Here is a 14533-nt window from a genome sequence, read left to right as displayed (position 1 = left end):
AAGATATGTAAGGTTCAATATGCAAGTAATTGTAAACAAAAGGGTTGACCCACCACCTAATTCTAAACACAGGTTTGGAACTTGACAGGTTTTTTATTACAGACACCAGCTCTAATGAATTTATTAATGTTTTCTGATCATGTAAAAGCTTTTCCCATCAGTGATGTTTGAAATCAAAACTATAAAATTTAATATTCAATTATTACGAATTGACAAACACTCAAAACAGATTTTTCAATTAGTAAAGTCTTCAATGATATATGACAATTTACTGTCTTCCACTCAGCACTTATTGTATTCGTATTAGTTTGTTTCTGTATGTTGGCTCTGGTTTATGCTCTTAGATGCTTGTATAAAGGAGATGCACTTATGACTTCTGGTGACCAGTAGTTCTCTTGAATACCGATGTTGAATTCACTTATTGTAAGTCGCTTTGGATAAAAGTGTCTGCTAAATGACTGTAATGTAATGTAATGTACTGTGAAATTAAAGTGTTTAATCCCAAACTTCTGATTGGGCCTTCAAAGTGCAGCCATGCACATGTTGAAAGCAGAAGTAACACATTCATTCACTTGCAAGTCAAAAGTTGAAATCATGAGATATTATAAAATCTCTCGTTTCTCGGTAGAACACACAGGGATCATCAGTTATGGTGACTAAAGCAGCTATTGTCAGCATACCTTAGATAGACAGTGCTGTGTAAAGGACATCCCTGAGTCACCTCACTGACTTTAGGTCTCTTCTACTTGTGCTACTTGTGCTACTGTGTGCCATGTTTTAGCATTGACCCTTTTCCTCTAATTATTACTTGTTGCCAAAGTGGCTCGCTTTTCAGAAAATGTTCCGTAGACTTGTTTAATGTGAAAATATAAACACGCTCACTAACAAAGACTCTGTGGAATGAGCTTGACCAACACAATGACATTCTGATTTTGTCTCTGTTGGTAAATTTCTCTGTCTTTATCTACTTGTTATCCTGTGGAATAAAGTACGAGTAGACAAGAAAGCTCATCTTCGCAGACTGTGCCACTTCAAAAGTCAGGAAATTTCAACAGAGAATGTACTTTTTGCGCAAATTTAACTTTTAATGCAAACTGTCGGATATTACAAATACTTGATACGTCGGTGTTAAGTCTTTGTCTTATCTTTGTGCTTGGTAAAATGAGCAAACAGCACCAAGCCAGGCTGCAACAACAAATCAGGACAGTGGGAAAGATCATAGACATTGACCCTAAAATCACAAGCCTGTAAACCAAACTCAAAAACTAGAAAAGAATGACAGGACAGCACCCATCCCCTTCACTCAAACTTGAGTCACAGCAGAAACCTGAGCTGCTGAAAGACACTTCTAGAAAATAAAATCCAAATAAGTAGACAGAAGAACTCTTGTAGCCATCAGCTTGTATAACATGCAGCTTAATGCTCTAAATGTCATATATTGCTCCTTTAATAAAGCATCAAACAACTATTTCACTTTTGCCCTTTTATATACATATTTATTTTACTGTTGTGCATTGACTTTTAATTTGACTTTCTTGTTGTCTCAATATGATGAACGTGTTTTATTATGATTATGTTCTGGTCTTATTGTGTATGTTATTTTAGCGTCTTCACTGTGGACTTTATGGCGTTTAATGTCATGTCTGGAACTCATGACCAAACCAATTTCTGGGGCTGTTTGACATAAAAGTCATGGTCAACTAGCATCAACATAAACTATGTCTGGGAATTGAAGTTCAGAAGTTAACTTCTTTGTGCTATGTGGAGTGTTCAGTATGCTTAGTTGGGACGCAAACCGGCTGCAGATTCAAGGTAGGTTAGCTGGGATGTGCCAACCCGACGAGATAATGTGTCAAAACACACATCAGCATTGGGAATTACCACAGAGTAGAATCCTGATGCATTGACTTCAATCATTGCTGGTTGGTGCGGTTCAATCTGTCTAGGTCACGATGTCAAGACACCGCTGGTGTCTGGTCTTGAGTGTGTCAAAAAATGCCGGTGTGCATTGCCCTTCACCTGTGACTTGCTTAGATTTCTGCCTGTCTGCCCCACACAGCCTCAACACTGCTACACAAACCAGGCCTGACTGGTCAATTACTGTCATCAGCTGAGCTGTATCAGTACATCGAGCACTTCGTTTGTCTTATCATTTTACCAGATGAAGGTCTAAAGTGAACAGAAGCCTCACATATTGAGTGTGTTATATTTACTGGGTAAAACAGCCCTCCTTTTTTAAAGATTTAATTTCATTAAACCCAAGAAATGGTGAAGTACTTCAATGATGACATTGGTGCAGAAAGTTGCCAATTGAAATGGGGCATTTAATGCTACAGGTTACTGTAAGCAATCACTGTTGTTTGCACTTTCCAGAGGGGTTGTTTTGACTCTTGTTGGAGTCTTTTTTACTCTTTCTGGATTTGTTCCGAGGAGCTTGGCTGATGACTGACTGAAGCTGTACAGGACTCACTTCACCACCACCTGCCTCAGTACCATCCGCGTAATCTGAAGCTTTTGACACAACCTCTGTCCAACCAGCTCTCCCCACAGTATTTGGGCAGACCCCTGCTGCTTCTCTAATCATGTGCACTCTCTCATTCTGACCAAGGTCACCTGCATCCTCAGCTACGTCCGACGTTCCAATAAAACATGCAGTTCCTCTCTCTGATGAGCCTGGGTCTTTTTCCAACACTGAAGATATGGTTTTGTCCACCACTTTAATCTGTGAATAAACTGTTGGTGATACCTGACCAGATGCAGTAGTTGCACTATGATCTAATCCCTCTGTTATCTCTGGGTCAAAAGTGACCTCTGCTTTGCCTTCTTTCAAAGTGAGATCTCCAAGCTTACTCTGTTCAATTAGATCTATGTCTGTGTTGTGGTAATCATACTGGTTAGTTTCACCCTCAGCAACTCGTCCAGATGCCAATATTCCACTACTGGCCCCTTTATCTTGACTGGACATGAAAACCTGTCCAGTGGCCACCCTGGATGATCTTAGCTTCTCCGAAGATGTAACCACAGTATCTAAACCCTCCAAGTTAGCACCCGTCACTAACGCTTGACCAACGGTCTCTTGTCTCTCAGGAATATCCAGAATTATGTCTCCTGTCTGAGAAAAGCTCATCCCTTGATGTGGAGTAACTTCACAAGGGGTTTCTTGAGTTACGACCACCTTTGACGTTGCTGCCACCGGGTTCATCTCTGCATGTTGACTTGCTAAATTAATATCTTCCTCAGATAAACATTCAGTCTCTAAAGGCTGAGAGTCCTCTTCTAACAACTGGGTAGACTGAATGTCTTCTTCCTCTACGTGAGAACTTGTGCCTGGTGCATCTGAAATGCAAATATTATGCTGTATGGATGGTGCCTCTTTCTCTCCATCACTTACACTGTCATCTGAGATGATCTTATCATTCGCTTGAAAAACTGTGTGGGAATCTTCTTTTCCACTCTCCTCATTTTCCTCTGAGATGAAAGCCGTTTGATGTACAGGTGACTCTTCCTCCACAATATTCTCCTCTGTCGGGCCGTCTCTTATGCTGTCTTCAGAGAGGAATTGATTTTCTACTTGGTGAATCACACTTCCTGCATTTACTTCTCCAATCTCTTCATCTTTGTCATTTGAGATGCTAAGATGTGGCTGCATGGCTGATGCCACTTCTTCCACAATATGCTCCTCCTTCTCTCCAATATCCATATTGTCACCTGTGATGATCTGATCCTCCAAAAGAGAACTTCCTAATACAGCTTCTCTTTTAATATCTTCATCTTGGTGGTCTGTGATGCTAACATTTTGATGTATGGACAACGACATTTCCTCTGCAGTCTCCTTGTCCTCTTCCTCTGGAACTTGTATGTTATCATCTGAAATTAGGAAACCATCCACTTCAAAACTTGTGAGTGATGAATCTTCCTCTGCACTCCCTTCATCTTGGTCATCTGAGAAGCTTATATTTTTCTGTAAAGGTGACGCCATTTCCCCCAAAGCATCTTCATCTTCAGTAATGTTGTCATCTGAGGTGAAATGATCCTCCATTTGAGAACTCAAAGCATATTGTCTCTCAGTGTCTTCATCTTGGGGTTCATTGGGGGTGCTAACACTCTGCTGTGACACTCCTTCCTCCAAAATACTCTTCTCTTTCTCTACATCACTTATACTGTCTGCATCTGCATTGACTTGATCCTTGTATACTCCTGATTCCGACATCATATGTTGTTGATTAGCATCATCTTCTCTGTAGCCAGTGCTAATGTCTTTCGCTATATCCAGATGTTGCTCTGATGTTGAAATGGTTGGGACACTGGAGCCCTCTGCTTGTACTTGAGTGGTCATTTCTGCTGATGCTAATATCAAATTGGAGTCACCCAGATCTTCTTGATTAGGTAAAATAGTGCTCACAGTTTGCAATGATGTTCTTGCTTCAGAATTAGCAATAGCTGTCTTTGTATGACCTTCATCTATCCTGTTCCCTAGATCTGGCATTGCTTTTTGATCAGGGATGGACCTCTCTTCAGACTCATTCACAGTGTCTGTTGAAATCTCATTTGGAGGAGCTGCTGACAATTTGTCAACCACAGAATTGACTCCCACTTCAGGATCTAAGACTTGCTCCTGCTCAGCCGTAACCTCTTCATATGAATCACTGGTGACAGTAGTCATTTCCTCCATATTTTCTTCTGCCTGGATACTATCAGAGGTGGCAATGACCTGATTTCTTTCAACATTCTCTGCTGGACGGATATCTTCCTCCAGGTCCCTGTCACTTAGTTCCTCTGTGACTTCACTTAATTGAGGTTCTGACCCAACGTCAGCACTTCTGTCCTCTGAACCTTCAACTATGCTTAGCTGAGCTGAACTCCCCTCTTCTTCCACTTCCTCTTCTTTCAAAGGTGCTGCTTCATGTCTGCCCACATTTTCTTCTGTGCTATCATGTATTTGATCGTCTACAATGTTGATGGGGTCTGGAGTAGAGGTGGCTCCCTCTCCTTGAGAGAATGTTGATAACTCTTCATTCTCTTTGACTGTATTAACTAAATCTGTGACATCTGATCCAGACTGCAAAGCTTCTGTGGACATTTCAATGACCATGGATATTCCTTCCTTGGAAAAACCTTCAGAGGGAACATGCTTTTTCTGCAGTTCTAACTTTTCTTCCTCTGCTTTATGTTGTGAGTCATTGGATTCTGTTGATTGACTTATCGCATCTGTAAATGTGTTCGCTGGATTTTCAGCGATTCCCTCAAAATTTACAATTGAAGATTTTTCTGATGTTTGAGTTGGATACTCTTCTATACTCTCATTGTCCTCAAATGCACTTTGGACCAACTTACAAGGCTTCTCATCATCAAGTGTTGTATCATGCTCTGATGTGTAGGTGACCACCTCTGGCCTTTCTTCAACTGTATCCTCATGCATGTTCTGACCTGGATTGCTGTCATCCTGAAACTGATTTTTCATCATCCCCTCTTCCTTTGAATGCTGATGAGTTTTAGCGGTTTCCACAGTAATGGTGATCTTGTCTTTCTTTGGTAAAGCTATTCTACATGCTCTTAGAAAACCACTAGTATCCTCTGTTTGCTCCAATGGTGGAATTCCTTGGAACTGGTTTACACTGACCTGCCTAATCCCAACTGGATTTATCCCAGTCGGCCAAATTCCTGCCTGTCTGACTTCTGGCTTCATAGACACCACATGTCCCATTCCCATTCTTGGCTGTCCAACACCAACTCCCAAAACAGTACCTGGCCCAAAACCCATCTGCCCTGGCTGCCCAACCCATGTTTTCCCCAAATTGCTGTTTACTGCAACAAAATCCCCCTTTTTAGCAATGGTGTGTCCTGGCAGAATGCCGTACACACTCCCCTGGGCTGCTGGACCTAAAACCCCCTGAGGGGGAGCAGCCTCTTTTACCAGGATAGCATCTCTTGGCAAAGTGCCCTGAGATGTGCCTGGGTTCACCCCCTTTGCCTCACCTGGACTACCCATGTCTTTAACTAACATATAACTACCATCAGGATTTGGCCCTACCATTTTCCAGCCTTCCGCAAGGACTGAGCCCTGAGATACTCCTGGGCCACCAGGTAGCAACAGGCTTGGACTTACTGGACTGGCGAGCCTGACAGGGCTTGTGGGGCTCTCAATGCCCCGTAAAAGTAACCCAGAAGGAGAGCCTTGGGTTCTACTGATTATGAGAGCAGAAGGACTTTGAGGTTCACTGACTACATACAGGCCTGGAAAATTGGCTCCATGGGCCCCATCTGCCAGCAGAACACTGTTCTGAAGCTGTGGTTGAACTACATAGTGCACAGGCTGTAGTACAGGGCCGGTGGTGTAGTAAACTGGCTGCTGCTGTAGTATGACTGTCTGAGCTTGATGGTGCAGATTAGCAGAATGACTGATGTTAGAGGAATGACTGATGTTAGTAACATTGGAGTGAGGAAGTGTCATGGATGCTGGGGCAGTGCTTACAGTACTGTCAGATGATTTGGAGATGTTAGTAGATGACATGACTTTCTCTGTCTTTATATCGGTATGCTTTGTTTCAACAATGCGATCAATTTTGGGCATATTAACCGGTTCAGCAATATCAACTATGTGTGCTTTGACAGCGCCTGTTATGCTGTGTGTCAGAGAAGGTTTGGGTGTAGGTGGGCAACAGATCTCAGCCAGAGTCTTGAACTTTGGCCCGAGGTCATTGAGGAACTGCAGGTCATTGTCAGACCCAAGGAGGCTGCCCACTGAGCCAGCAGAGGAGCCCTGGCCCTCAAAGTCATACTCCAAAAGACAGTCCTTCACTTGCACAACACAAGCCGCTTTCTGTTTAGGGCAAGGAAAAAGCACAAACGCTGGTGTCATTAAACATCTGTTTGAATGTGACAGATCTGGGGAAAAACAGCTGCATTCAAAGCTAACACAGTACCTGTGAGTAGTAATCATGGAGGAAAGCATCAGGTAGGGCTATATCCTCGTACAGAGCTGTCGTATGTTGGCCACCAGATGTTTGTCTGTTGAGTGAAGCACTGCCATTGCCATGGTTGAAAGATTTCGTCGAAAACCCGTAGGCGTTGTCGGTCTCCATCGAACTTTGGTTGGTTTCCCAAATCTTCTGCACAGTTTCAGCATAGCTTGACCTTTGCTGATGAGTTTCTGTAATTTTTGAAGGATTGGCATTGAAGCTCGCTGTTTGTACGGCTTCAACTTTCTTCTGGCTTCCCAACATAATAGGGACACTTAGGAGTGGAACTTCCTAAAAAATGAACAGAAAAATTAAAATGTGACCAATCAACACATATTTTGTATGATTTTGACATGGCAATCTGGGTGTGGTATCAAAAAATCATAAAGGTTAAAAGTCATTAGACTCCAAACCATAAAATCATAAAATCTGAAAGTTGATGCAACAAGCTTTATAACTACTCATCATGCCCAACTATAAGCTAATTTCGTTAAACTTTCAACATCATTTTGAATAATTCTTTACTAGGTACTTGAAAAATAATATGACTAATCTGTTTTTAGAAGGGGTGTGGCAGGTTGAACCCTCCTGTTTGTCCTTATCTGGACTCAATTTGAATGATTAGTGACAAGAGGTAGGATAGGGTGATTTATGTATCCTTCATGTAACCTTTCTTTCCACTAAAAGGAAACAAAAAATGACAGCCAACCTTATCCTCGCCTCTGCCTTCAGTGTGGTAGGATATGAGGTGTTCTTTGGCGTCAAATGGCAGATCACTAAATTGGTCAGGAAATATGGTGTTTGCTCCTCCACACTGACAGAACAGCAGGAGAAGAGGGATGACTGCAGAGAGAAGCAATAACATTTATGTCAAAGTAAAACTTAAAGGTATTTTTGATCTCAAGAGACAAAAAAGCAGAGATGAAATAACAAATGCAATGCCATTTTATAATAAATCCAACCTTTAAAGAATCTTCTAATGTTAAATTGAGAGTTGGTGACTTTACGCTATAGAGAGTTAAAGTCCCAAGTGGACCACCATAGGACCTTATTTCAGAGATATATCTGTGGTAGTCAATGGTGAGAAAATTGCCATGAATCACATATATGATGTTTAATTTTGCACATTAAGAAAGTTGCATTTTGTCATAAAAGTAGAAGCGTGTGAAAATATGAATTTAGAAAGACTACACACCCAAAACTCGCCTAATGAAGTCTCTCGCTGAAGCCACGATGTGAGTGTTTCGCACCAGGATGTGACGTTACTTGGGTTTTGCTAGTTCTTTCGCTTCCCAGCAGATACAAAGAGTTGCTTGATACAATCAGTGTAGGATAATGTTACATTTGTGTGTGGATTGTAGCTAAATTACCTAGCAAGCTAGCAAGCCAAGGTAACGGCCATGTTGGTGTTGGTGACCTACATTGTGCGAGACAAGGGATGCAGTTCACTGATTGGTTTGAGACCACAAACCTACGGCAAACTGCGATTTTCATGATGATTCTTTTAAATTGACACATATATGTGTAGTTCATGGCACAATTCAAAAGGGATCAAACTATTATTTGTCTCTCAACTTTGACTATCGTACATATTTTTTCCAAATAAAAATGGCCCATGGCGGACACCGGAAGAGGAGGGACTTTGCCTCTGATGGTCATTTTTGAATCCATACTTATTATAGGCACTTCTTACAATAACTCAATCCAATACACCACCACAGATATTCTGTCCCCTTCATATGCGTAAATCACATTGCAACTTACTTTCCCTTGTAATGGAGTAATGCAATACTCAATGGATTCATTTTCAGTAAATTCACCTACTGGTTTGCAAAGAACTACTCTTAAACAATATTCACAAAGTAGGTTAATGATATGCTGTATTCAACTAAAGAGTCATGAATATTTATGAAGGAAAGTATTTAGCCCTGTTTGTTGTCTCTCCCCCTGAACATCTGTTCTCACTTGTCTACTGCAAAGATGTCCATGTCATTCTCAGCACAGCTGGATATGCAGTATAGCTTTAGCAGCGTTTGAGTGGGTCAGAAGCTACACTCCTTAGAATCAATCATACAATATTTAAATCTCTGAAATAAACTGGGTATTTGTCTACATGATGTGGTGATTGTGTGTACTAGGGTGTTTGTTTAAGCTCAACTCACGCAGCAGTAAGCACAATGCCATTAGAAGCAGGCCGATGGCTGGGGCAGATAACTCAGATGAAGTAGTTCCTAGTCTGGCTGTCTTCAACGTGCAGTCCTTTGTTTCCGCACAGGTACAAACGTCCACAGTAAAAATTTCTTTGGTCTCACAAGACAGACCCTGAGCGTCCAACACCTCCACCTGCAGCTGATATGAGCCGGGCCACAGTGACTCAAGAGAGTGAAGAGCGGCACTCGTAGCTACAGACAACAAAGGAACTCACACTGTATTACCATCATTACTATCAGCTTTAGTAGTGATACTTGTAGTACTTGTGATACTTGTAGTACTGTAAATGCTAGTGCAATACTAATATGCCTACTATTGTATGCTACCATTACAGGCAAATACAAAATAAAAAGTCTGTAGTCCTGTAGACAAATCTTTAAATCTAGACTCTAATTTAATTAAGTGATGACCTTATTTAGGATATAATACATTTTTGTTTTAAATTGAAAATCTGAATCTAAAAAAGGCTACGCTATTGTTAGCTTCATACCTGATCGTAGCTCACTGACTTAAATTCAATATAGGCAGCTGCAACACATTCTCACTCTCGACTCGTCAAATAACTACACTTCTAACTAGAACGATCTAGGTTCCCCTTTGGTGTCAGTCTTGGACTTAGGGACAGTGTCAGTTTGCGCTCATTACATGCAGTGTCTTTTCTGTTTTAACAGGAAATGTACAGTTTCTGCTCCTGACATGCATATAGTCTCTTTTGAAAATATTCTTCCAAACATAGGTTTACTTAGTTTTTAGGTTTACTTACACAACAAAACAATTTTTCAGTTAGGTTTAGAGAAAAACAATTACTTGATTAGTTGTTAAGCATGCAAGTTAGGTAACAAAAGTTACAAAAAATAATTCTCCTGGGTAAAAAACCCTAAATTTATTTAACTCCAATGCTTTGGATGGATTAAATGCAGACGTGAAATTTCATGTACCTGTATGTATATGTAACTACGTTTTAAGAACGTCTTTTTTTTGACGAGTTGGAAGTGAGAATTTATATCTTGATCAATTACAGCGTGACTTTTTCTTTTTGCACATTTTCTTACCATTGATGACTTCTACGTCCCAGCTGCCTCGAGTCCCTTCAGGTACGATTCTGAATGTATATGGAGCAGCGTTGGGATAAGCATCCTCGTCAAAGCCAGTGACATGAACAGTTTTTTCATCGGAGCACAGACTGCTGTAGGTGGTGGTCAGGGTGGGACAGTGGTCGTTGAAGTCAGTGACTTTAATGGCTATTGTTCCCGTGGCTGTCTTTGATGGCATGTCTGAGGATGACAACGTTGAAGTAAGTCAAACAAAACAGACTTGATTGCATGTAGCGAAATTGTTATGGTGCGTGCCATATGGCCGATACATCCCCAGTGTGATTCCAGCTGTGGGACCGTTGTCGCCTGTCATAGCTCTCTATTCCCCCCATTTAGCAGCTTTACACAAAACAAACATAAGTCTTGCTGAAACTACCTGCTCAGTACATTCTTAAAGCAAATACATTAAAAAAGTTAAATTAATTACAAAATGAAATAATAAATACAAAACATTGGTACATCTGGATAATTCCCCATTTCAATAGTTTCTTCGATACTAGAGTTTTTTAAGGAGGTGTGTTAAAACTGACACTAGATGTTTTTCATTCTATGGCTGACACACCCTGAGTCACAACGTGATTGGGCAGGTTTCTGTCACAGATCAGTGCACTTCATTTCATAGATCACCTCGGGCAACTACGTTTATGAGCTGCTCATACAACTCATAATTATACAGGTTTATGGAGTCCTTCAGGGCGAAAGCCAAAGCCGGTTTTTACAGTGCCGAGAAGCCAGAAATGAAGCCTTCTTGTTAACAACTATCCTACAGGGTTATAAAGTACAAAAGGGATTACCTTTGGTTATGGCCAGAATCTTGGCAATGTAGGTACCATTCACCAAGAACGGTGACTCTCTATCTGGTGCCTTGTTGAGTTTAATCTCAGCTGTTTCTTCATCGATGGTAAACCAGTTGTCTGGATCATAGGCCTTGGCATAACTGGAGCACAACACATGTGTAGGAAAGGGAACAAAAAACATTAAGAAAAGTAATAATATGTAACAGTAGACTGCTTCACCAAAAGTAGTGATTTGGATAAAGTAATGCCTTGGTTATACTTCTGCAAGGATGGTCGCATGGACATGAGCTAATGGAATGGTGACGAGGAAACCTTTTGATGATTTGTACTCTGTGCAGGGTTTCTCCCTAATGCAGACAAACATTCTCAAAGCTCTTCAAAGGTCTCCATTTTCTCCAGGCCATCCACATAGTTAGAAATTGTTGGATGTGCACGGACAGGTAAAAACCTGCTGCGTGGAAGGGCAGTGTCTGATGGTGTGATGTCACCTTGGCCGCACGGACACTTGCTACCCTCGCCGATGCGACTGGTTTCAGTGCACATTGCAGCGGGAGCCACTAGAAATAATGGGTTTCAGAGTGCAGTGGTGTCGTTGTGGTGTTGTGCCTGAAAGGGCCATGAGTGTGCTGGTAAAGCCAGGAGACAATTGTCAGTCTTCACCCTAAGATAATCACTTCCTGGCTCAAGCTACACAGACAGGAGAGTGAAATTAACCTTTTTATCCATCTCAGAGCAAAAAAACAGCAGGGTGGGTCTAAGGCCTACTTGACTTTCTAACTATGGTGACCCCCCTGCCCAAATGGTTAAAAAACTATTGGGTCACCATCATCATCATCGGGTCAAAATGTTAATTTGACAAATACTTGCGTTTAAACCAAATGACATTCCCATCAGCCTCAGCTGCACTTTGTGTTTACTGCTAGCTAGTAGAGTTTAGTATGCTAATATGCTAAACTAAGACGGTGAACATAACATAATAAACATTCAGCCTGGTATCTTAAAAATGACGTTCCAATACAACAGAACTACATTTTGAATTACGTTTTCGAGGGACCATATTTTCTCCTGAATTACTTTTGTATTTGACATAACACAAATACGTTACAAATAAAAAATCTGCTTAAGTCTGCACAGGGAGGAGGCTGCAGTGGATGTACGGATCAAACACAGGACTCTCACCCAGGATACCATTCATATCCTGTATGAAACCTAAAATAACAAACCATGATCTTTTCAAAGTAGTCTTGGTGCCTAAACCTAATTGAGAATGCAGTTTTGAAACAGAAAAAGCACCACGAGCGGTTAAAACACTGTGACATTGATATACACTCGTAGAAATGTTGATTTTTGGTTCAGAAATGTTGAAAGTCAACATATCCGTGGTTTGCAGAAACATACAATGGCAGCATTTTGTTCTGGCAACTTGGTTGAAACATAACAAACATCAGTAAGTCAAACATCAGTGCCCAAGTACAGCTACAGCTGTGGTCTCCTCTCTTGACTAACCTGACATCTTCAGCTGGCTCTCCTGTGTCTGGATCGGTTGCAGTGAACGTTGTGATCACACCATCGTCAGGTGCTTGATTTACATCTTCTGATACAGGAACAATCTTGGTGTTGGGTATGAATGTTGGACTCTCCGGCATATTATTCACGGCTATTTTAATGGGATAGCTAGTCGGTGCATTTGGCTTTGGCTTTGTTCCAGGTCCTGGCTTGACTCCTGGCTTAAGTCCTGCATCCAACCCAATACCGACTCCAACATCGACTCCAGCTGCAGCTACCGCTCCGGCACCGCCACCGGCGCCGGCACCAGCTTCGGTGCCGGCGCCGAAGCTGGCGCCGGCGCCGAAGCTGGTGCCGGTGCCGGCGCCGAAGCTGGCGCTGGCACCAGCTTCGGCACCGGCACCGGCGCCGGCACCAGCTTCGGCACCGGTACCGGCAGCAATAGGTGTACCTTCTCCAACTTTAATGTCTACATCCATGTACATAGCACCACCATCCACAAATGGAGCTACATTTGCAATGAGAAGGCCAAGCTCAAGCTTCTGGAGTTCTTCAAAATCCACTGGCTGTTTAGTCCGAGATGGAGGGTAAATAATGTGGAGAGAGAGGATAATAGGAGCTGTTAGGGACCCAACCAACACTAGATACAGTAAACATTGTATGTAAAGTCACAAAAATACCTTGATCAGCTTCAGGATGCCCTCATTGGTTACATTGTCTGTCTCAATGGAGAAGACATTATCCTCATTTCCTGAAGCGATTGAATAGACCGTCAGCCAGTTGTCTGTGTTTATAAGGTCTTTGTCCAGAGCTTTGATTCTCATCACAACGACATCAGCAACATTTTCATCCACTGAGACAGAGTACTGCAAACACAACAAGATTCAAAGCATGCAGCCTTGAGTTTAAATTGTTTCGAAAAGCTATAATTGTTCATGTCATACTGTCATCTCTTCTGTGTGTTATGAACAGTGGAAACAGACATTAGATGTAAATACTCGAAAAAACCACCCACAGCATCCTGTAGGGCTGTGTAATGGCAAGAATATGTACAGTATCAAGATACAAGGGGTTACGATTCAATATATTGTGACGCTGTGAGCAAAGCCATATATGGCGATTACCTAAAATCTTCTTTCAGGAAAACTAAAATCACAAAGACTGCACCATCATATGCATGAAAGTGTAAAGAATAAAAAAGTGTACTTTTTTATGCAATCATAACAGTGGGACTTTTGCCTTTATCACAGTCTGTCACATCCAACATCAACACAAAGTAAACCACTGTCTGCCACAAATCTTTGCAGGAAACTATTTATTTAAAATCGATACAGTGTTTTTGAGAATTGATACATTATCAGAAAACATAATATTGAGATACACTTGAGTATCGATATCATTTACACCCCGAGCATCCACTTTGAAGAGGTCAAAAGGAGTCAGTTGAGAAAGTTAAAGGAGGCTAGGTAGTGGTTATTATCGCTCTCCAGATGTAACTGCTTGTTATCATGTGACCAAATGGTCAACCGTCTTGTAACCGCAAGGTCGTCGGTTCGATCCTTGACTGGGACGTGTAATGTGTCGAAGTAAAAATAAAAAATAAAATCCCAAAGATCAGGAATTGTGGAGATATTGCTCTTATAGTTCAGTTCCTGCTGATAGGTTCTTGTCCAAACTTGATTCTACATCAAGTCAGGAAAAAGTATATATATATATATATTAGAGCTGAGCAAGTTAACGCATTATTATCGCGTTAACGCATTAATTAATTAACGCCGACAATTATTTTATAGCACGTTAACGCATTTAAAATTTTTTTTTATTTTGAAAGTCCGTTGCTCACTGGCAGCGGTGGAGGAATGGAGACTACTGGACATTGCTGCGGTAAAGTCAGCAGACACTCAGATCTCTGTGGTCAACTTAGCAGACACTTACATGTTAGTGCACCTTTATGCTGAAATTCACT

General features: G+C 41.4%; 1 protein-coding gene across 1 annotated transcript in view; it reads right to left on the bottom strand.

Annotated features, from left to right (window-relative positions):
- Positions 1 to 419: 419 nt before the first annotated feature.
- The window catches only part of LOC116400073 (uncharacterized), a 30024-nt gene continuing 15910 nt past the window's right edge, over positions 420 to 14533 (bottom strand). Inside the window, exons 7-14 of the mRNA XM_031877719.1 lie at positions 13248 to 13433; positions 12568 to 13133; positions 11059 to 11201; positions 10223 to 10444; positions 9122 to 9361; positions 7669 to 7802; positions 6924 to 7250; positions 420 to 6820 (exon numbers count right to left, since the gene is read on the bottom strand). Coding sequence (XP_031733579.1) covers positions 2351 to 6820; positions 6924 to 7250; positions 7669 to 7802; positions 9122 to 9361; positions 10223 to 10444; positions 11059 to 11201; positions 12568 to 13133; positions 13248 to 13433 — 6288 coding nt within the window. The 3' untranslated portion in view covers positions 420 to 2350. The remainder of the gene's footprint in view (positions 6821 to 6923; positions 7251 to 7668; positions 7803 to 9121; positions 9362 to 10222; positions 10445 to 11058; positions 11202 to 12567; positions 13134 to 13247; positions 13434 to 14533) is intronic.

The sequence above is a fragment of the Anarrhichthys ocellatus genome, unplaced genomic scaffold, assembly GCF_004355925.1.
Source record: "Anarrhichthys ocellatus isolate YVR2014 unplaced genomic scaffold, GSC_Weel_1.0 scaffold145, whole genome shotgun sequence".
In the NCBI taxonomy this organism is placed as follows: Eukaryota; Metazoa; Chordata; class Actinopteri; order Perciformes; family Anarhichadidae; genus Anarrhichthys; species Anarrhichthys ocellatus.
Note: the sequence above shows the minus strand (reverse complement) of the source record. Positions and strands in the feature narration are given on the sequence as shown.